The 24255-nt window shown below is 36.6% G+C and overlaps 1 protein-coding gene across 8 annotated transcripts in view; it reads left to right on the top strand.

Annotated features, from left to right (window-relative positions):
- ZMYM4 (zinc finger MYM-type containing 4) overlaps positions 1 to 24255 on the top strand; it is a 169037-nt gene that overhangs the window by 138782 nt on the left and 6000 nt on the right. For 6 of the 8 annotated variants that reach the window (XM_069586190.1, XM_069586207.1, XM_069586199.1 and 3 more), the window contains 5 exons: positions 376 to 547; positions 734 to 829; positions 3054 to 3205; positions 11378 to 11489; positions 12952 to 13200. In XM_069586190.1, coding sequence (XP_069442291.1) covers positions 376 to 547; positions 734 to 829; positions 3054 to 3205; positions 11378 to 11489; positions 12952 to 13200 — 781 coding nt within the window. Of the gene's footprint in view, positions 1 to 375; positions 548 to 733; positions 830 to 3053; positions 3206 to 11377; positions 11490 to 12951; positions 13201 to 17271; positions 17425 to 24255 lie in introns of all 8 variants that reach the window. The other 2 variants (XR_011256232.1, XR_011256238.1) reach the window with 1 other exon arrangement.

Here is a 24255-nt window from a genome sequence, read left to right on the forward strand (position 1 = left end):
TTAGCGAGTTGATTGACGGTTGTTTTATAGCCATCTGTTCATCTATTCCATTAAATAGACCTGAGTGTAATAACTGTTACTCATACCTCATACCTTATTTTGTAATTCTAGTATCTGGAAGATAGTAAATAAATACTCAAATATTATTGATTATTACAGTATTATTTTCTACACTTCAGTTTTCTCTTTTTTTTTTTCTCCTGTAGATAGGAGTAGACAACTTCTAAAACTCTAGCTATAAGAACTCTGAATCTCAGGGATGTAATACTGAGTTCCATTTTCTGTAAATTTATGCCCATTCTATCTTTGCAAACCATGATTCCTAAAGATCCAAAACTAAATTTATATTCTGTAAATTTTTGGAAATTCTTACAGGGACGGAAGAAGTCTATAGTATCTGTGGAGCCCAGGAGTCTTATTCAAGGAGCCTTTCAAGGGTGCTCAGTGTCTGGGATGACATTGAAATACATGTATGGGGTAAACGCCTGGAAGAACTGGGTTCAGTGGAAAAATGCCAAGGAAGAGCAGGGGGATCTGAAATGTGGCGGTAAATACATGGCATGAATTTGTGTCTTGATTTAGGGATGGGAGGAATACGGATTAATAAATTCATAAACCTACTCAAAGGGGAGAAATACTAAGTCAAAAATCCCATAAAGCTTTGATTTTTGGCTTTGCTTAATTTTTTTCCATCTTTATTTAAACTTCTCATTTACTTTTCTTTTCATGTCAGGAGTTGAACATGCCTCATCTAGCCCATGTTCTGAGCCGTTAGGAAGTACTCAAGACCATGCACTCTCTCAAGAATCTTCAGAGCCAGGCTGTAAAGGTAAAATGCTTCTCTCCTTATGATCTGAATTGCTTGTAATATCATCGTTGATTTTAAATTTATAAATGGAAATTTAAAATTCTTTAAAATTTGAAGTTTATGTTTAAAAAACAAAATTAATCTCCACTGTCAGTTTTCAAGAACTTGTTATTAAGGGAAGGTTATTATCTTCCGACATGAGTTTCTTATACAAATATAAGAAATTTTGTGTCTTTTTCTAACACTGTGGAAGTGACTCAAATCTCTCTCTTTTTTGAGTCCTGTATCTGTAGACTAATCCATGTGGAAACCAGTGGAACACTTCTTTATTGTTGTTGTTAAGAAAAGTACCTGGGAAAGCCTTGCTGTTTCTGTAGTTTCTCCCATCAAGGAGCTATATATGATTGACCGTGTTTGCAGGTTTCACTTCTGGTGCCAAGAAATTTGGAACCCAATAAACAGTTCAAACAAAGCAACACTGTGTTAGTTTAGAACCCTAATCATTAGATTTCTTCTTTCCAGGATTTTGTTTTATGTTCTAAATTTTTTCAGTTTCTGTTCTGCTTTTTAATTTTGTTTATATATCATTTGTTTATCACAAAGAAATTATTTTATGAAGTCTTTGTGGAATGAGATAGGGCAGGAATGCATGAGTGTGTAACTAAATTTTTCACCCCTTTCCAACTGTACCTTCTCTCTGATACCTGGGTGATTGCATGTATTCTTTGCTTCACCTCAGTTTACCCTCATTGGAGCAGTTAGTTGCTGCTGTGGTCTGTGACTGACTTACTGAGTTCCCACAGATCAAGTGTAATCTCTCTGCTTCAGAGTGATACAAAAATGCTCACGGTTTTACTAGGCCTTTCACTTTGCACTTTGAGCCACAACAGTTTTGAGAAAGGAGGGGTAGTGAGAATGGAGAAGTAATATTGTATTAGACTGCCAGGCCTAAATGCAGTAGCCACACAGGATGCCTACTCATTTCTACTACTCATTCTTCCAGAAAAATACTTACTGTATTTATCTGTCATGTATCAAGCATGGTGGTACATATTGAGGTAAAAAGGTCAAACATGGTCCTTGCCCTCATGAATGACCTGTTTAAATTTGCAAAACCAACTCAGGGAAGCTCAAGTGTACCATTGGAAACATGTAGTCTTTTTTACATGTGGAAAAGCAGGAACTGGAAAGGGTGTTTTAACTCATCCCACAGTGTGGACCAGTCTGTTCCCATAAGATCTCTAAAAATCAAATTAGATAACTCTCATGCCTAAAACTAATTCAGGTCATATGTGCTTGTGCTCCTTTGCTCTATGTCCAACTCTTTGTGACACTGTGGACTGTAGGCCACCAGTCTCCTCTGTCCGTAGAATTTCCCTGGCAAGAATACTGGAGTGAGTTGCCATTTCCTCCTCTAGAGATCTTCCTGACCCAGGAAATAAACCCACATCTCCTCTGTCTATTGAATTGGTGGGAGGATCCTTTACCCCTGAGACACCTGGGAAGCAATTCAATTCTTAGTTGTCTTCAAAATCTTTATATATAAATATATGAGGCTTACCATGATCTGCCCTCTTTACTTTTCTCCTATATTCCTGAGTCTCCAAACCCTTTCAGTTTTGTGGCTGAGCACATACTGTATTTTCCAGCATTTTCAAAAGCATGAAGTTGTTAATATGTAATCTGAAATGTACTTTATTCAAATAAATATGACTTAAAGTTAAATAGCATTCCTTTTACAGATATCTTCTGAGCCTTTAATATATTAAAACATACTGTGAATTCTTCACAGGCAGATATAATATACTGCTGTTTTCCAAATTTATCAGATCTTAGAAACTCAGTTTTATTGAGCTTTCACATGGTTAGTATTTTGTGGAATATACTTTGGGAAATCTTTTTATATCCTCAAGCTGAAATTCTTAATCTACATGTTTAATTCTTCTCCACCTTTAACATCCTCTGGAATCTAACATGACTCTTCACTATTAGATGGCCTTTATTTGTTTTCATAGAATTTTACTTAAATAAGACATTTTATTTAAATGTTATATCATATGTGCTAAATTATCTTTATTTCTTTAACTAAAAAAGCCTTGAGATGAGTATCTGTCTTTAATCCATGTATTCACTAGTGTATACCACAATACCTGGGGCAGTGTAGTCAGTGTTTATTTAGTGAATTGAGTAAAGTTATTATTTTTCTTATAAGTTAGTATTTCAGATGTTTTCTACCTTTCCACAGTCCGCTCTATCAAGCTGAAGGAAGATATTCTGTCCTGCACTTTTGCTGAGTTGAGTTTAGGCTTATGCCAGTTTATTCAAGAAGTGCGGAGACCAAATGGTGAAAAATATGACCCAGACAGTATCTTATACTTGTGCCTTGGAATTCAGCAGGTATGAAATCAGTTCTTATGTAAACTATTGCATTTTTAATAATTCTGGTAGAACTTATAAATTAAGCTGAGAAAGTATTGTATATATTGTGTGTTTGGTATTGCTCCTGTACTCTCTTCTTAATGAACCACTGACCCTGATTTAAAAGTCTTAGTCACGTAAACCTTTTATAAGTTTAATTAAGACTGTTAGAGTAACAGAAATTGAAGTTGGTTCATTTTATTGCTAAATGGAAAAAAATAGGCCCAATAGCAATTCACAAAAGAAGTGAGATAGGTGACTCTGTGTATATATGTATGTATTTATATGAATTTTGTAGTCTCATTTAAACTTTAAATTCACATTAGAATAGATATGTCAATATTTATCTATCACATTAGCAAAAGTCAAAAAATTAAAATACTCATCGTTGATACAAGTTCTGTGAGATGGAGGTTCACCTTCATAGTTCATGATAAATAGTACATAGTTTGTAAAAAGCAGTTTTGAGAGTATGTTTCAAGAATACTTTTGAATGTTCATATTATTTCACCAATAATTCATTTTTTGGGAATCTCTCAAAAGTCTGAAGTTCAGACATCATTGCCCAAAACTGGAAATCACTTCAGTGTCCACCAAAGTAAAGTATAGTATATTTATAAAGTTATATATTATGCCCCCAATAAAAATGGCTTACAAAGTGACTTCTAATAACATAAAAATCTTAATACTAAAGCATTAATGAGCAAAGTAAGAGTGTATGTGTATCACTATATTTTAACATAGTGGTTTATCAGCCATTCACATAAATAACATAGTAAAATGAAATATATGAAAAGTATTTACAGTGGTTATTATTTTGGAATGATGGAACTCTGAATGTAATTGATTATTTTTTCTCTATTTGCCAAATTTTATTCCCTTTGTATTTCAGGGGGTATTATTTAGTCATTTATTTGTTGCTAAAGTTTCCTTTTTTAATTATACAAGTAGTATGGACTCAGTTAACTGTTAAAACAGTAAGCAAAGGCATAATAAGAAAAATTAATCTGTCCATTTCCACTCCCTGAGGTAATCAGTGTTTGCAGTGTGATATGTGACCTATATCTTCTCTTTTGGTAATTTTTATTGTAGTGTTGTTGACTTATCTCATTATCTTCTGTGCAATATATGTTTATACATGTGTGTAGATGTTTAAGTTTTTATTTTGCTTCGTTTTTTTCAAAATGGGGCCTATACTATACCCAGTTTTTGTAGCTTACTATTCTCAGTCTGTGTATCCCTTGGATGAATATAAATCAGATTCCTTGCTTTAAGAAAGAAAGTCACATAATATTGCAGAATATGAACATAACATTTATTCAGCCTTTCCTCTTTTATATATTCAGGAGTTTCTCCCTCCTCTTCTCTTACTCTTGCAAACTGTGCTTCAGTAAATTTTTTTTTTGCATACCTAATGATCTGGTGCTTTTATTTCTAGGTTAAAGCATATATTTTTCTAATTATAAGATATTTTCAGATTACTTTCCAGGATAATTATGGTAGCTTATGGTTTTACCAGCAGTGTGATGCCTGTTTCTTGAATCCTCTTTACTAGTCCTCTTTCTAATGTTTATTCTGATGGAATTTTTGAAAATGTTAACTTGTGGATCCAGCATGTGTTTTTTCCAATTTTTGTGAAGTAAAATGTCTTTTTATGTTGGTCATTTGGATTTTTCCTCCCGATCTGTAGAGTCTCTTTTATATTAGGGATATTGATTCTAATATGAGATTAAATTTTCCTAGTGTATTTTTGTCTTTTGGTCTTTCTGTATGTTACACTATTCAAAAAGTTTTCATTTTTATATAGTCCAGTATGGATATATTTCCCTTTGTAGTTCCTATATTTTCCATGTTGCTTAGAGTGGTCTTTGTATTTAAATATTTAAATTCTCATCAATTTCTAAAGTATTTGGAGTTTTTTAGATCGACATTGTTAATATATCTGAAATTCATTTTTATGTATGAAATAAGTATGTTGCTGACGAATAACATATCTGAATTGTAGCTGGTTATGCAAGCAGCGTTGGTTGTTCATGGAATCAAAATGGCACCTGTTAATAAGTTTCCCTTATGTTTTGATCCGATTTCTAGATGGTAAAAAATATTTTTAAAAGTTGCATATAAGAGGATTTTTATGGATTCTTTCAGCAAAATTTGAGAACCTTCTGTGTGTGTCAACATGCGTTTTGCTTAGGTAAAAGTTGCAAATGTTCTGACCACACTTCCTTCCTTTGGAGTTTATAATATGAAGAATCTAAAGAACATTTCCTAATTTTATTAATACATATATCAAGAAATAAGATGTTTTTTGGTATTTATTAATAATCTAATGATTATGAGTATAATCAAAACGTGCTCATTGCTAGGAATTTCAATAAAAAACATTTGAGTACTTTACATGTAGATACTCTGCTGTATCTATTCTATTGGTGAGGTGAATCATAAACCTGTTAAAAGTTTTTTCCTAGTATATTTCTCTTGTTATTTGTTTATATTAATAAATTACTTTCTGTAACAATACTATAGGTTAGCGAATTCTCAGATGACTTACAGAAAGTAATTACAAACTTGTTAGCAATTTTGGCAAGAAATAAACTTTTGTTAACCTATAACTTATTCATTTTAGGGAATTTTAAAAGTTTACTTATGTTTACATCTCAAATTTGTTCCCTTTTTAATTTTTTCCTCATTATAAACATATGGTTATACTATAAAAGTTGGCATTATAAACATACGGTTATGCTTAAAAGTTGGCTTAAAACTCATCATTCAGAAAACTAAGATCATGGCATCTGGTCCCATCACTTCATGGCAGATAGATGGGGAAACAATGAGTGATAGACTTTGGAGCCTGCCACCATGAATCTAGAAGACACTTGCTCCGTGGAAGAAAAGCTATGACAAACCTAGACAACATATTAAAAGCAGCATATTACTTTGCCAACAAAGGTCCATCTAGTCAAAGCTATGGTTTTTCCAGTAGTCGTGTATGGAGGTAAGAGTTGGACTATAAAGAAACCTGAGCTCTGAAGAACTGATGCTTTTGAACTGTGGTTTTGGAGAAGACTGTTGAAAGTCCCTTGGACTGCAAGGAGATCCCACCAGTCCACCCTAAAGGAAATCAGTCCTGAATATTCATTGGAAGGACTGCTGCTGAAGCTGAAACTCCAATACTTTGGCCACCTGATGCAAAGAACTGACTTATTGGAAAAGACCCTGTTGCTGGAGAAGGGGACAACAGAGGATGAGATGGTTGGATGGCATCACCAACTTGATGGACATGAGTTTGAGTAAGCTCCGGGAGTTGGTAATAAACTGGGAAGCCTGGTGTGCTGCAGTCCATGGGTTCGCAGAGTCAGAGATGACTGAGCAACTGAACTGAACTGAACTGAACTGATGCTAATTGTAAAGAGTTTTGAAAATACATAAAAATGTATAGTTAAATAACAGCTTTAATATCAATACCTTGACCACCGCTGTTAACATTCTGTAGGAGGGATAATTGGCAAAAGAAATAGTCAAGTAACAGAAGAAAATCAAAAGATTTCTAATAGATAAAGTGTATCAGAAATATTTAATAATCATTTACTTTGTATGTTATATTTTAATATAAGCCCATTTCATATATTAACTTACATAATTGTTAGTACACCCTTATGATGTATAAGAACTAATATCATTTTCTGCTGAAGAATCTGAGGCACAGTGAGTTAAATAACTTGCCTAAGGTCTTAAAGGTAGTAAGTGGCAGGGCCAAGTTGTAAAGTGAACGCAGGCAGCTCAGCTTTAGGGTCCGTGTTATGATTACTGTGTTGGGCTGCCTCTCTAATATAAAATAGTGGTCAGCTGTAATCAGGGAAATTTTTCACCTATCAGATGGATTAAAAAACTTGAAAGATTGAGAAGTTTGATAATGCTAAGTATTAGTGAAGACACATGTGCACTGTTGGAGGCCTTTTCAGAGGGCAAGTTGACAGTGGCTGTTAAAACTTGAAGTGCATATAGATTCTTCAGTCTAGCAAATCTATTGATCAGTATCTTTCCCACAAAGAAGTTACTACAATTACCTAGGAAAACACATAATGGTGTTTTCATTGTAACATTTTTAACAGCAAAAAACTAGAAACCACCTTAGTGTTCATGAAATGATTCAATCAAATATAGTACATCCATACTATTAAATATCAAACATTAGTTTTAAAGGAATGAATTGGTTCTATAACTTCTATATGTTTTGACATGGAAAATTCTTGGAGACATACATTTTGAAAAGTAACTTACAAAATTTTATATGGAATATAATATTGATAGTATGGTACAATATGTATAATATAAAATTTACCATTTTAAAGTATATAATTCATTACATTCGCGATGTTGTGGAACCATCATCACTATCTTGTTCTAAAATTTTATTTCTCTAAAGGGAAACCTCTTACCCATTATGCTTTCCCTTCTTACCTCCTCCGTCTAGCCCTTGGCAACCGTAGATGTGCTTTCTGTCTCTGTGGGTTTGCCTATTCTAGATGTTTCATATAAGTGGAAAGTTACAGTTTGTGGACTTTCATGCCTTGCTTCTTTCACTTAACACATTTTCAGAGGTCATCCATTTTGTAATATGAATCAGTACTTTGTTCCCGTTTAAAACGGTTGAATTATTCTGTGGTTGGGAAAGTGCTGATAGACATTTGAGTCCTGTCCACCTTTTGGCTGCTCTAAATAGTGAGTGCTGCTATGAACATTCAAATATAAGTTTTTGTTTGAACACCTGTTTTAATGTCTTTGGGGTACTATATGCCTAGGAGTGGAATTCTAGAGTCAAATGGTAACTGTTTAGCTTGTTGAGGAACCACCAAACCATTTTCCAAGATGACTGCACCATTTTACATTGCCAGCAGCAATTTCTGAGTGTTACATTATCTCCATATACTTGTCAACCCTTGTTAATATCCTTAAGAAGAAATAGCCATCTGATGGGTGTGAGGTGGTATCCTATTGTGATTTTGTTTTGCTTTTCCCTAATGACTAATGACACTGAGCATTTTTTCATGTATGAGGCCATTTGTATAGTCTCTTCAGGGGAAATGTCCAAATCTTTTGCCTGTTTTAAAACTGAGTAGTTTGCTTGTTACTGAGTTGTAGAATCTCTTTTTATAGTCTGGATAGTAAACTTGAATTAGATTTGTGAGTCAAATATTTTTTCTGGGTTTTCTTTTCAGTTTCATATACTTTCTTATACTTTCATTTTTAATTTTGATGAAGTTCTGTTTTTGTTGTTGTTGTTGCTTGTTCTTTTGGTGATATATCTAAAGAAATCCATTGGCAAGTTCAAGTTCATGAAGATTTGCTTGTGTTTTCTTCTAAAAGTTTTATGGTCTTAACGCTTATGTATAAGTCAGTGGATCGGTGTTTAGATCACCGATCCATTTTGAATGATTATTCTATCAGGTGAGGTATATCAGGTGGTAAAGAATCTGCCTGCAGTGCAGGAGACCTGGGTTCAATCCCCGAGTCAGGAAGATCCCCTGGAGAAGAAAATGGCAATCCATTCCAGTATTCTTGCCTGGGAAATTCCATGACAAAGGAGCCTGGCAGGCTACAGTCCATGGGGTCACAAAAAGTCAGACACAACTAAGGGACTAACGCAGGGATATATTGAATTAGGGCTAACTGGATATGTGGATATGCAGTTCTCCTGGCATCATTTGTTGAAGAGTCCGCTCTTTCTTCATTCATTGGTCTTGACATCCTTTCCAGAAATCATTTGACTAAATGTGTATGTGTTTATTTTGCACTTTCAGTCTTTAATACTTCTTGGTCATATGAGTATTCTTGTGGCAATACACACTGTTTTGATTGCTATAGCTTTATAGCAAATTGGGAAGTGTGATTTCTCAAGATTCTTTTGACTATTTGAGATTCCTTACAATTTCATAACAGTTTTAGGATTGACTTTTCCATTTCTTCAAAAAAGAAAATCTGAACCTTTGGAATTTTGATAGGATTGCATTGAATCTGTAGTTTACTTTGGGAAGTATTGGTGTGGTAGTAATACTGTCTGTAGTGTAATAATACTGTCTCTAGATCCATAAATACAAGATGTTTTTCTTAGGTCTTCTTTAATTTCAGAAGTTTTATATAGTTATAAGTGTGTAAATGTGTATCTGCTTGGTTAAATTTATTCTTCTCAAGTATTTTATTTCTGATAAGGTTGTAAATGGAATTTTCTAAATATTCTCTTTGGATCATTGATTGCAACTGATTTTATGTTGCTTGTATTCTGCAGCTTTATTGAGTTCATTTATTAGCTCTAATTATATTTTTGGGGTGGAGAAGGCAATGGCAACGCACTCCAGTACTGTTGCCTGGAAAATCCATGGACGGAGGAGCCTGGTAGGCTGCAGTCCATGGGGTCATTAAGAGTTGGACACGACTGAGTGACTTCACTTTCACTTTTCTCTTTCATGCATTGGAGAAGGAAATAGCAACCCACTGCAGTGTTCTTGCCTGGAGAATCCCAGGGACAGAGGAGCCTAGTGGGCTGCCGTCTGTGGGGTCGCACAGAGTCAGACACGACTGAAGCGACTTAGCAGCAGCAGCAGCAGCATATTTTTGGGGACTCTAGAATTTTCTATATATAGGTTCATGTCACTGCAAATAGAGAGAGTTTTCCGTCTTCTTTTTGTATCTCAGTGCTTTTTATTTCTTTTTCTTGCCTGGTTACTCTGGCTAGGATTTCCTATCCAGTGTTGAATAGAAGTGGCCTTTTTATCTTGTTCCGGATCTAAGGGAGAAGTGATTTTTTTTAAATATTTCTCTTTATTTTATTGATATATTTATTTGGCTGCTAGTTGCAGCATGTAGGATCTAAATAATTCCCTGACCAGAGATTGAACCCAGGCCCCACGCATTAGGACCATGGAGTCTTAGCCACTGGACCACCAGGGAAGTCCTGTGATTTTTTTTTTTAACCATGTATTTTATATGTACTTATATTTGAGTTACTGTATAAAAACTCAACTCTGTGTATTCATAAAGGAAAATTTTTTAAAGATTGAAATAACCCCCTGACTGTTGATAGTAGTTGCTTTTGAGTAATGAGTCTGAATGTACTTTTCTTCCACCTTTTCTATATTTTAAACTCTTTTCATAATGAGGATATATTTTTAACTTGTAAAAATAACTTTATTAAAATAAAAAAGGAAATGCATACTTTTCAACAGCAAAACTGTAATCTGGCAATATGATCATAAATTGCCTTTAAAGAGACCTATAAAAGTGTACATTTAAATGGTATATAATCTTTATTAGCCAGAATAAACTTCAGTGGAAATGAAAATTTACAGCAAGTCATATAGATCAAGAAAGCAGGAAACCAACATAGTCATAGATAAATGTTTAAAATACTAGATCTCTAAGACACCAAGATTTTTAGCTTATAATTATGCTACTTTGTGTTCCTCTCACATTCTACTGATTTTATTTCTCTGAGTGATTTCATGTGACCTCACCTGCACCCTCAAAATATTTAACAGTAATTTACTCAAGCTATTGCTTGTTTCCTCTCTGAAATGATTCTTGATGGTTATAATTAGCATACTTTTATGTCCTATAATTAGTCTTGAACTTTGTGAAGGCTGGCTTGTGGGGCAGAGAGTTGAGAGCTGTGGTTAGAAGCCTCCAAATAAATAGTTTTACAATTTCAGTACCCTCGGGTCACCTGACACTAGCTAACTGTATTATTTTCAGGAAGTGATCTTATAACTAGATTAAAAAGCAAACAAACTTCTAAGAGTACATCTCAGACGCTGAGAATTAAAAAATGATTTGAGAAATATGAATTAAGACCAGTTTTTAGTATATCAGTTTTATTAAGTGACTGAAAGGTACTGATTTATTATTATTATTTTAAATAATTGTTTTTAAAAGGAAATACAAAACTTTACCTTACAAGCTCAGTGGTCAAGATAATGTTAATTCATATGAAAAGGATCTTTAGCCTGAATTCTGCTGTTTTGACTGTATCCTTAAAATATTTCACAGTATTGGTAGGATAGAAACTAAGGGTAAACTATATTCCTAAACATATATTTTTAAAATTTTATGTTTTCTTTGTATCAACATATATGTTTCCATTTTTTTCTCTTGTAGTACCTGTTTGAAAATGGTAGAATAGATAACATTTTTACTGAGCCCTATTCCAGATTTATGATTGAACTTACCAAACTCTTGAAAATATGGGAACCTACAATACTTCCTAATGGTAGGATGATTATATTTTGATTCTTTTCATGATATGCCTTCTTAAATTGCTTAATTTTTATGGTTGTCTTTTGTAAATTGTTCATTTTATATTTGTCTTGACTTATATTTGGACTTTTGAGGAGAAAATCTTTGGTTTATTATCAGTTACTTAATAAAACTATATCTTGCATATAGTACATGAATAGATAATGACTACTAGATATAAAAAAACAACTAAAGGTTACATTTACTTTTTAGAAACCATTTTTGATATGGTCGTATTGGTAAAGTTGTACCCTGTACCAGTAGCTGCCACAGATGCTACTTTTAGACTCTGTTAGCAGTGGATCTTTTTCAGTAGTTTGAAAGAAGTACCCTAAACTGGTTGTTAAGAGAGTTAAGTCTTCATCCTTGAATTGTCTATGACCCTATGTCTTTGGACAAGCCCCTAATTCACTCCTGCTCTCATGCTCCTTGCCTGTGGATGGAGAGGTTGAATGTAATGCCCAGAAATGTGGTCCCCTTCTCTTGGCCTACAAAGAACCTTTGAAGCATTAAAAGAAATTCAGTGGCATGATGCATTTAGCTTTCAAAGGAGGAGCTAAGAAGCTATATTTGGAAGTAACAAATAATGTATTCCTGGGCAGTCTCCCAAGAATAGAATGAGAGGTGGTAACAAAGAACATTGGGGAGAGAACATTAGGAAAGACCTGAGTTTAAGGATATCATGAGAAAGCTGTGTTTAAAAATAGACTAGTTTTAATTCTTCTGACCTCTGCTTTTCAGGAAAAATACAGATAAACTATTGTGAAGTAATTTCTCTTAATATAAGTTTTAAATAGGAGCTTCCTTCTAATGTTCTTAGCCAAATAAAACTGAAGCAGTTAACAGTATTGATGTATTGATGATTAACAGTTAATGATCTCAAACCAGAGTCTGCTAACTGCACCTCATGGCTGGATCTAGCCTTTTGCCTGTTTCTATATAGTTTATGAGCTAAAAATATTTTTTTACATTTCTAAATAGTTGGGGGAAATTAAATTATATTTTGTGACATGGGAAAATTGCATGAGATTCAGATTTGTTTCTATAAATAAAATTTACAAATAGCCATACCTATTTATTTCTGTATTGTGTATACTTCCTTACCTTTCACAACAGCAAAGTTGTTTAGAGCCCTTATGGCCCACAATGGTTAATATACTTATCATCTGGCTCTTAACAGGAAAAACTGACCATGCCCTGGTCTAAAATAACAATAGATTAAAACTGTTTTAGGGGAGTGCTCACAGTGTCTGTTTCACTGGAATCATCTGGCCTTTTCTTTGCAGTGCTTTTTCTATTTTTATGTATGAGAAAGAGGGGCAAAGAGAGGAACAATCAGTGTTTTCCTTAGTATCCTCCTGTCTGAGAATTAAAGAAATTATGTAGTCCCTTTTACCAGGAGCTTAGTGCTGTTTCTTTTTCCCTCTTCTGTTCAGGTTACATGTTCTCTCGCATTGAAGAAGAGCATTTGTGGGAGTGCAAACAGCTGGGCGCTTACTCACCAATTGTCCTCTTGAACACCCTCCTTTTCTTCAATACCAAATACTTTCAACTAAAGAATGTTACTGAGCACTTGAAGCTTTCCTTTGCCCATGTGATGAGACGGACGAGGACTCTGAAGTACAGTACCAAGATGACCTATCTGAGGTTCTTCCCACCTTCACAAAAACAAGAGTCAGAACCAGGTGTGGTGGAGTTTTTAAGATTCCTTTCTTTTCTAATTGAAATATAGTTGATGTACAGTGTTATGTTAGTTTCAGGTGTGTAACATAATGACTTGACATTTAAATACATTATGAAATGATCACTATAATTCTAGTAACCATCTGTCACCATACAAAGTTTTTACAGTATTATTGGCTATATTCTGTATGCTGCATATTACCTCCTCATGACTTTATTTTATAACTGAAATCTCGTATCTCTTAATCCTTTTCACCTAATTACCCGCACCCTTCTTGCCATTGGCATCCACCAATTTCCTCAACATTCAGAAAATGAAGATCATGGCACCTGGTCCCATCACTTCATGGGAAATAGATGGGGAAACAGTGGAAACAGTGTCAGACTTTATCTTTATGGGCTCCAAAATCACTGCAGATCATGACTGCAGCCATGAAATTAAAAGACACTTACTCCTGGGAAGAAAAGTTATGACCAACCTAGATAGCATATTCAAAAGCAGAGACATTACTTTGCCAACAAAGGTCCATCTAGTCAAGGCTATGGTTTTTCCAGTGGTCATATATGGATGTGAGAGTTGGACTGTGAAGAAAGCTTGAGTGCCGAAGAATTGATGCTTCTGAACTGTGGTGTTGGAGAAAACTCTTGAGAGTCCCTTGGACTGCAAGGAGATCCAACCAGTTCATTCTAAAGGAGATCAGCCCTGGGTATTCTTTGGAAGGAATGATGCTAAAGCTGAAACTCCAGTACTTTGGCCACCTCATGCGAAGAGTTGACTCATTAGCAAAGACCCTGATGCTGGGAGGGATTACGGGCAGGAGGAGAAGGGGACGACAGAGGATGAGATGGCTGGATGGCATCACGGACTCGATGGACGTGAGTCTGAGTGAACTCCGGGAGTTGGTGATGGACAGGAAGGCCTGGCGTGCTGCAGTTCATGGGGTCGCAAAGAGTCAGACACAACTGAGCAACTGAACTGAACTTGTTCTCTGTAGCTGGAGTCTATTTCTGTTTTGTCTGTTAGTTTATTTTTTTAGATTATACATACAGATAAAATCATACGCTATTTGTCTTTTTCTCACTGACTTTTTTCACTTAGCATAGCATACTCTGTGTTTTCACAAATGGCAAGATTATATTCTTTTTTATAGCTGAGTGAATTAATCCTTCTCTTGATGGACACTTCTATATTTTGGCTATTGTCAGTAATCCTGTATTGGATATAGGGGTGCATTTATATCTTTTTGAATTAGTGTTTTTTGTTTGCTTTGGGTAAAAAATACCCAGAAGCAGAATTGCTGGATCAAATGGTAGTTCAGTTGTCAGTTTTGAGGACGCTGCATACTGTTTTCCACAGTGGCCCCACCAGCAGTGCACAGGGGTTCCCTTGCCCCTGTCGTGATGGTCGTTCTGATAGATTTGAGATGATACTTTGCTGTGGGTTTTGACTTGCATTTTCCTGATGACTAGTGATGTGGAGCATCTTTCCATGTGTCTGTTGGCAGCTTGTATGTCCCTTTTGGAAAAATGTCTATTTAGATCCTCTGCCTATTTTTTAATTGTAATTTTTCTATTGAGTTTTCTGAGTTGTATACTTTGCAAATACCTTTACCCATTCAGTAAGTTGCCTTTTCATTTTGTTGAGTTTCCTTTGCTATGCAAAATCTTGTAAGTTTGATTTGGCCCCAGTTGGTTATTTTTGCTTTGTTGTCTTCACCTGATGAGATAGATCCAAAAAAATATTATTAACACCAATGTCAGAGTTTTCTGCCTGTGTTTTCCTCTAGGAGTCTTATGGTTTCAGGTCTTACATGTAAGTCTTTAATCCATTTTGAGTTTAATTTTCTACGTGGTGTGAAAAAGTGGTTCACTTCCATTCTTTTCCATGTAGCTGTCCAGTTTCCCAGTCCATTTGTTTTAGAGTCTGTCTTCCCCATGGTGTATTCTTGCTTTCTTTGTCATACATTGATCGTAAAAGGATTGGTTTGTGTCTGGTCTGTCTGTTCTGTCCCACTGATTTGTGTCTCTGTCTTCACACCATTACCATACTGTTATGATCACTGTGGCTTTGGGTATACAGTTGAACCTTAAGCCAGCCAGTTGAAAATCTGCATATAACTTTACAGTCAGCCCTCCTCATTTACCATTTCATGTCTTCAGATTCAAAAGCCATGTATTATATAGTACTATATATTTATTGAAAAAAATCGATGTGTGAGTAGATCCATGTAGTTCAAACTTGTGTTTTTAAGAATCAGCAGTAGTTTGAAGTCAGGAAGTGTGAACCTCCAGCTTTTTTCTTACTCAAGATACCTTTGGCCATTTGTGGTATTTTGTGAGTTGATATAAATTTTAGAATTACTCGCGGTATCTTTGTGAAAAATGCAAATGGTATTTTCTTCAGTTCAGTTCAGTCGCTCAGTTGTGTCCAACTCTTTGCAACCCCGTGAGTCACAACACGCCAGGCCTCCTTGTCCATCACCAACTCCTGGGCTTCACTCAAACTCATGTCCATTGAGTTGGTGATGCCATTCAGCCATCTCATCCTCTGTTGTCCCCTTCTCCTCCTGCCCTCAATCCCTCCCAGCATCAGAGTCCTTTCCAATGAGTCAACTCTTCGCATGAGGTGGCCAAAGTATTGGAGTTTCAGCTTTAGCATCAGTCCTTCCAAAGAACACCCAGGACTGACCTCCTTTAGAATGGACTGGTTGGATCTCCTTGCAGTCCAAGGGACTCTCAAGAGTTCTCCAACACCACAGTTCAAAAGCATCAGTTCTTCGGCGCTCAGCTTTCTTTACAGTCCAACTCTCACATCCATACATGACCAATGGAAAAACCATAGCCTTGACTAGACGGACCTTTGTTGGCAAAGTAATGTCCCTGCTTTTGAATATGCTATCTAGGTTGGTCACAACTTTCCTTCCAAGGAGTAAGCGTCTTTTAATTTCATGGCTGCAGTCACCATCTGCAGTGATTTTGGAGCCCCCCAAAATAAAGTCTGACACTGTTTTCACTGTTTCCCCAACTATTTGCCATGAAGTGATGGGACCAGGTGCCATGATCTTCGTTTTCTGAATGTTGAACGTTAAGCCGACCTTTTCACTCTCCTCTTTCACTTTCATCAAGAGGCTTTTTAGATCCTCTTCACCTTCTGTCATAAGGGTGGTGTCATCTGGGTATCTGAGGTTATTGATACTTTTCCCGGCAAATTTGATTCCAGCTTGTGCTGCTTCTAGCCCAGGGTTTCTCATGATGTACTTACTCTGCATATAAGTTAAATAAGCAGGGTGACAATATACACCCTTGACGTACTCCTTTTCCTATTTGGAACCAGTCTGTTGTTCCATGTCCAGTTCTAACTGTTGCTTCCTGACCTGCATACAGGTTTCTCAAGAGGCAGATCAGGTGGTCTGGTATTCCCATCTCTTTCAGAACTTTCCACAGTTTGTGGTGATCCACACAGTCAGAGGCTTTGGCATAGTCAATAAAGCAGAAATAGATGTTTTTCTGGAACTCTTCCTTTTTCGATGATGGAGCACATGTTGGCAATTTCATCTCTGGTTCCTCTGCCTTTTCTAAAACCAGTATTTTGTTAGGGATTGCATTGAATCTGTCAGTTATTTTGGAATAGACATTTTAACACTATTCTTTTAGTCTATGAGCATGGTGTATCTTCCAATTTATTTGTATCTTTTTATAGTTTTTAGAGTATAGATCTTTCACCTCTTTGGTTAAATTTCTTCCTAAGTATTTTATTATTTTTCATGCAGTTGTAAATGGGATTGTTTTCTTAATTTCTGTTTCTGATAGATTGTTATGAGTGTATGGAAATCTGAAATATTTCTGCATGTTCAGTATCCTGTAAAATGTATTTACCAGAATTGATTTATTCTTACAATTTTTGTTAGTGTCTTTAGAATATTCTATATATAGTATCATGTCATCTGCAGGTAGTGATGGTTTTACTTCTTTTCCAGTTTGAATTTTTAAAAGTATTTTCTTGTAACCTATGTCGTGTCTTTTAGTATTATTTTTAAAAATATTTATTTATTTTATTTATTTGGCTCCTCCAGGTCTTAGTTGTGGCACCTGGCATCTTCGATCATCGTTGTGGCATGCGGGATCTTTAATTGTTGCAAATGTGGCATCTAATTCCCTGACCAAGGATTGAACCTGGGCCCCCTGCATTGGGAGCATGGAATCTTAGCCACTGGACCGCCAGCAAAGTTCTTGATTTTTAAAATTTCCTTTTCTTGTTTGATTGCTTAGGACTTTATAGGATTGCCTAGGACTTTGTAGATTGCCTCAGTCTTTGTGGGATTGCCATGGCTTGAATTTCATCCAATACTGTGTTGAATAAAACTGTCAGGAGTCAGCATCTTGTCTTTTCTCCAACTTAGAGAAAATTTATTCAGCTTTTCACCATTGGGTATAATGTTAGTTGTGAGTTTATCATATATGATATTTATTATGTGGGTATCTTCCCTCTGTAGCTGCTTTGTTGAGTTTTTATCAGAAATGGATTTTTTATTTCAAAACCTTTTTCTGCATCTACTGAGATTATCTTATGCTTTTTGTCCTTCATTTTCTTAATGTGGTGTACTCTGTTGATTTGTGAATATTGAATCATTCTTGTATCCCTGGGATAAATCCCATTTGTTCATGGCATATGATCCTCTTAATGTACAGTTGGATTCAGTTTGCGAGTACCTTTTTGAGGATCAGTGATATTGGGGTGTCTTTGTCTGGTTTTGGTATCAAGGTTCTGCTGGCCATGTAGAATGAGTTTGGAAGAATTCCTTCCTCTCCTGTTTTGGAATAGTTTGAGAAGGATAGGTATTAACTCTTACCTAAATGTTTGGTAAAACTCATCTGTGAAGCCATCTGGCTCCAGCTTTTGTTTTTTGAGTTTTATGATTACTGATTCAGTTTTATTATTGGTGATTGGTCTGTTCATGTTTTCTATTTCTTATCTGATTTAGTCAGATAGTATGTTTCTAAGAATTTATCCATTTTTTCCCCTAGATTTGTTGGCCTAGAACTGTTCACGGTAATCTCTTGTGATCCATTGTATTTCTGTGGTGTCAATTGTAACTTCTGTTTCAATTTTCATTTTATTTATTTGAGCCCTCTTTTTGTTTTTGATGAATCTCGTTAGTCAGTTTTGTTCATCTTTTCAAAGAACAGGTTCTCTTCTATTTTTTTGTTTCTATTTTATGTATTTTTACTTTTGATCTTCATTATTACTTCCTTTACTAACTTCAGTTTTCGGCTGTTCTACTTCCTTTAGGTATAAAGTTAGATTATTTGAGTTTTTTTGTTTCCTAAGGTAGACCTATATCACTATAAACATCCCTCTTAGAACTGTTTTTGCTGTAGCTGATAGATTTTTATCTCAAAGTATGTGTTTTTTTTTTAAATTTCCTCGTTGATTTCTTCAATGATCCATTGATTGTTTAATAGCATGTTGTTTGGACTCCACATATTTGTTTTTTCCAGTGTTTTCCTTATAATTGCTGTCTAGTGAGATAGCATTGTGGTTGGGAAAGATGCTTAGTATGATTTCAACTAAGAGGTGACAGAGGATGAGGTGGTTGGATGGCATCACTGACTCAGTAGACATGAGTTTGAGCAAACTCCAGGAGATAGTGAAGGACAGGGAATCTTGGTTTGCTGCAGTCCATAAGGTCATAGAGTCAGACATGACTTGGCAACTGAATAACAACAAACTTATTGAGATTTGTTTTGTGGTCTGACGTGATGTATCCTGGAGAATGTTCCATGTGTACTTGAATATTTTTGTTCAAAATATTATTCAAAATATTCAAATATATTCAAAATATTATTATTTTGTTTGGGGATGTAACATACTGTTTATTAAGTTCATCTGGTCTAATGTGTCCTTTAAGGCTAATGTTTCCTTATTGATGTGTCTGTTGATATAATGGGATGTTAGAGTCCCCCTACTGTTATGGTATTGCTGTCACTGCCTCCCTTTGTGTTTGTTAATATTGGCTTATCTAGTGTATTTAGGTGCTTCTGTGTAGGATGCATACATACGTACATACAAGTGTTTTGTATTATTGTTGGAATAGTCCCTTTATCGTTACACAGTGTCCTTCTTCCATCTTTGTTTTAAAGTCTTTTTAGTCTGAGTATTGCTACCCCAGCTTTCTGTTTCCAGTTACGTGGAATATCTTTTTCTTTTCCCTTGCCTTCAGCCTGTGTGTGTCTTTAGGTCTGGAGTGAGTCTCTGATATGCAGCACATATATGGATCTTACCTTGGTATCCATTCAGGCACCCTGTGTCTTCAGATGGCAGCGTTTAGTTGATTTACATGTAAAGTAGTTATTGCTATGTACAGGACAGGGAAGCCTGGCATGCTGCAGTACACGGGGTCACAGAGTCCAACACTACTTAATGACTGAATGACAAAAATGTATTTATTACCATTTTAAAAATTGTTTTATGATTGTTTGTATCATTCATGTCTGTTTCTTTTCTTCCTGCTCTCTTCCCTTGCAGTTTGATTACTTTTTAGTTTTGTTTGTATTCTTTTTTCTTTTTCGTGTGTGTATCTGTTGTTCGGCTTTGGTTATCATGAGGGTCTTACATAACAACTTAATGTATATAGCAGTCTATTTTAAGTTGATGGTTGCTTAAGTTTGTGTGTATTCTAAAAGCACTACATTTTTACTCTCACCATCCCACCCCATCTTTTATGTTTCTGACAAATTTTATTTTTTTAATGTTGTGTTTTAATAATTATAGATTATTTGATCTTACTAATTTTGTCATCTTCATACTAGCTACATAGATGGTTGAGTCACTACCTTTCGTATGTGCTTGCCTTTATATTGAGTTGTTTTCTTCCATAATTTTCATATTTCAAGTAATGGCCTTTTTATGTTCAGAGAAGTCCCTTGAACATTTGTTGTAGGGTCGGTTTTGTAATGATAAACTCCTTTAACTTCTTCTTGTTTGGGAAACTTTATTTCACCTTTAGTTGTGAATGATAATCTTGACAGAGTATTCTCTGTATGTAACTAGTTATTTCTCTCTTTTGTTCAGTCATGTCTGACTCTTTGTAACTCCATGGACTGCAGCACACCAGGCTTCCCTATCCTTCACCATCTCCCAGAGCTTGCTTGAACACATGTCCATTGAGTCGGTGATGCCATCCAGCCATCTCGTCCTCTGTCACCCCTTTCTTCTCCTGCTGCTTTAAATATTCTCTATCTTTAACTTTTGACATTTTAGTTATGATGTGCCTCAGTGTAGGTTTCTTTGCGTTCATCTTGTTTGGGACTCTCCATTTCCTGGAATTGGATGACTTTACTTTTTCAAGTTAGTGAAGTTTTCAGCCAGTTTTTTCTTCAAATAGGTTTTCTGTTTCTTTTCTTCCTTCTTTGGGAATCCTTATAATGCATATGTTAGTATGCTTGATGTTGTCCCCAGAAGTCTTTCAAATGGTCTTTTTTTAAAGTTTTTGCCTATTTCGTTTGAAACAATTCCTTTGTCTCTTCCATTTTCCTAGCTCTCTGTGTTTCTATGTACTACATAGCTCAACCACATCTGCCAGCCTTAAATGGATGACTTTATGTAAAAGGGCTGCATGCACCCCTCTCTGGTTAGGCCATGATGGCTGTAGGTTTCCTAGTATGCAGGACTGGACCCTGAGATAGCTGGCTATAATGGTGAGTTGTGACTGTTGGGGGCAGTATGCTTTGTAGGGCCACCTCCTAGGGTGGAGCTGCTTTGGAGGGGCTCTAGTGCTGGCCAGAGCCACTTGCTAGGTGTAGTAGGGTAGCTTTGGAGCATCGCCAGCCTGGATGGGTCTACAGGTGAGCCTGGGATGAGATGGGGAGAGTCAAACTGGTCCCACCAGCCCTGGACCAAGTAGGCGTAGAAGGTGAGCAAAGATCCTGGTGTTCCTCAGTGGCTACAGAACCAGAGAAAATTATGAAAGTCCCTGGCTCTGCTGCACACACCCTAATATCAGTCAGTGTGATTCTTCACACATGGCCCAGGTCCTCTTCAAACTGCTACCTCTGGGACTTGGGGCAAGAGAGTTTTTGCATGTGCCCTTTAAATTTTAGTTTCCTACAGACCTCCGGTTGTAAGTCCCACTGGTTTTCAAATCCAGGTGTTACAGGGGTTTGTCGGTTTATCTTTCTGGTGCTGGTCCTCCCTGGGCTGAGGAGCTCGATGTGGAGTTTAGACACTTTTGCTCCTCAGGAGGACCTCTGCAGCAGTGATGTCCTCTCTGCCTGTGGGTCCTGGCCAGATAACGTCTCTGCCTCTCTTACCCATCTTAATGGTGATTTTCTTTTTATCTTTAGTTGTGGGAAATCTTTTGTGCTGGTCTTCAGGTCTTTCTCAAGGATAGTTGCTCTGTGTATAGTTGTAGTTTTGGTGTGTTCATGGAAAGAGATGAGCCCAGGATCTTCCTACTCTTGCATCTTGTCCCCTCCTTATAAGATTTCTTTTTGAAATCTTATTAGTATTCAGATAGACACTTTCAGAGTTCAGTTCAGTTCAGTCGCTCAGTCGTGTCCGACTCTTTGCGACCCCATGAATCGCAGCACGCCAGGCTTCCCTGTCCATCACCATCTCCCGGAGTTCACTCAGACTCATGTCCATCGAGTCCGTGATGCCATCCAGCCATCTCACCTCGGTTGTCCCCTTCTCCTCCTGCCTCTAATCCCTCCCAGCATCAGAGTCTTTTCCAATGAGTCAACTCTTTGCATGAGGTGGCCAAAGTACTGGAGTTTCAGCTTTAGCATCATTCCTTCCAAAGAAATCCCAGGGCTGATCTCCTTCAGAATGGACTGGTTGGATCTCCTTGCAGTCCAAGGGACTCTCAAGTGTCTTCTCCAACACCACAGTTCAAAAGCATCGATTCTTCGGTACTCAGCCTTCTTCACAGTCCAACTCTCACATCCATACATGACCACTGGAAAAACCATAACCTTAACGAGACGGACCTTAGTCGGCAAAGTAATGTCTCTGCTTTTGAATATGCTATCTAGGTTGGTCATAACTTTTCTTCCAAGGAGTAAGTGTCTTTTAATTTCATGGCTGTAGTCATGATCTGCAGTGATTTTGGAGCCCCCCAAAATAAAGTCTGACACTGTTTCCACTGTCTCCCCATCTATTTGCCATGAATTGATGGGACAAGATGCCATGATCTTCGTTTTCTGAATGTTGAACTTTAAGCCAACTTTTTCGCTCTCCTCTTTCACTTTCATCAAGAGGCTTTTTAGCTCTTCACTTTGTGCCATAAGGGTGGTGTCATCTGCATATCTGAGGGTTATTGATATTTCTCCCGGCAGTCTTGTTTCCAGCTTGTGCTTCTTCCAGTCCAGCGTTTCTCATGATGTACTCTGCATAGAAGTTAAAGAAGCAGGCAGTATACAGCCTTGATGTACTCCTTTTCCTATTTGGAACCAGTCTGTTGTTCCATATCCAGTTCTAACTGTTGCTTCCTGACCTGCATACAAATTTCTCAAGAGGCAGGTTAGGTGGTCTAGTATTCCCATCTCTTTCAGAATTTTCCACAGTTGATTGTGATCCACACAATCAAAGGCTTTGGCATAGTCAATAAAGCAGAAATAGATGTTTTTCTGGAACTCTCTTGCTTTTTCCATGATCTAGCAGATGTTCGCAATTTGATCTCTGGTTCCTCTGCCTTTTCTAAAACCAGCTTGAACATCAGGGAGTTCACGGTTCATGTATTGCTGAAGCCTGGCTTGGAGAATTTTGAGCATTACTTTACTAGCATGTGAGATGAGTGCAATTGTGCGGCAGTTTGAGCCTTCTTTGGCATTGCCTTTCTTTGGGATTGGAGTGAAAACTGACCTTTTCCAGTCCTGTGGCCACTGCTGAGTTTTCCAAATTTGCTGGCATATTGAGTGCAGCACTTTCACAGCATCATCTTTCAGGATTTGAAACAGCTCCACTGGAATTCCACCACCTCCACTAGCTTTGTTTGTAGTGATGGTTTCTAAGGCCCACTTGACTTCACGTTCCAAGATGTCTGGCTCTAGATGAGTGATCACATCATCATGATCATCTGGGTCGTGAAGATCTTTTTTGTACAGTTCTTCCGTGTATTCTTGTCACCTCTTCTTAATATCTTCTGCTTCTGTTAGGTCCAGACCATTTTTGTCCTTTATTGAGCCCATCTTTGCATGAAATGTTCCCTTGGTATCTCTAATTTTCTAGAAGAGATCTCTAGTCTTTCCCATTCTGTTGTTTTCCTCTCTTTCTTTGCACTGATCGCTGAAGAAGGCTTTCTTACCTCTTCTTGCTATTCTTTGGAACTCTGCATTCAGATGCTTATATCTTTCCTTTTCTCCTTTGCTTTTTGCCTCTCTTCTTTTCACAGCTATTTGTAAGGCCTCCCCAGACAGCCATTTTGCTTTTTTGCATTTCTTTTCCATGGGGATGGTCTTGATCCCTGTCTCCCGTACAATGTCACGAATCTCATTCCATAGTTCATCAGGTACTCTGTCTGTCAGATCTAGGCCCTTAAATCTATTTCTCACTTCCACTGTATAATCATAAGGGATTTGATTTAGGTCATACCTGAATGGTCTAGTGGTTTTCCCTACTTTCTTCAATTTAAGTCTGAATTTGGTAATAAGGAGTTCATGATCTGAGCCACAGAGAGCTCCTGGTCTTGTTTTTGTTGACTGTATAGAGCTTTTCCATCTTTGGCTGCATAGAATATAATCAATCTGATTTTGGTGTTGACCATCTCTTGAGTAATTGCAAATTCTAGACATGGAAGAGTACAGCTTTAGTTTAATATTTAAATGCTTTACTCTATTGTTAGGGTCATATTAAAGGCTTGACTCAAAATTAGAAGAATCAGTTGCTTCAGTATGCTTTTATTGGTGGGGGGCAGTGGTTGCCCCTCTGCATGGCTTGTGGGATCCTAGTTCCTTGACCAGGGTTCAAACTTGTGCCCCCTGCAGTGCAGGGTATTAATCACTTAGAAGTCCTCTTTTATTGTCCTCTTTTATTTAAATTAGAAATTCTAATATAATTG

The sequence above is a fragment of the Ovis canadensis genome, chromosome 1 (assembly GCF_042477335.2).
Source record: "Ovis canadensis isolate MfBH-ARS-UI-01 breed Bighorn chromosome 1, ARS-UI_OviCan_v2, whole genome shotgun sequence".
Lineage (NCBI taxonomy): Eukaryota > Metazoa > Chordata > Mammalia > Artiodactyla > Bovidae > Ovis > Ovis canadensis.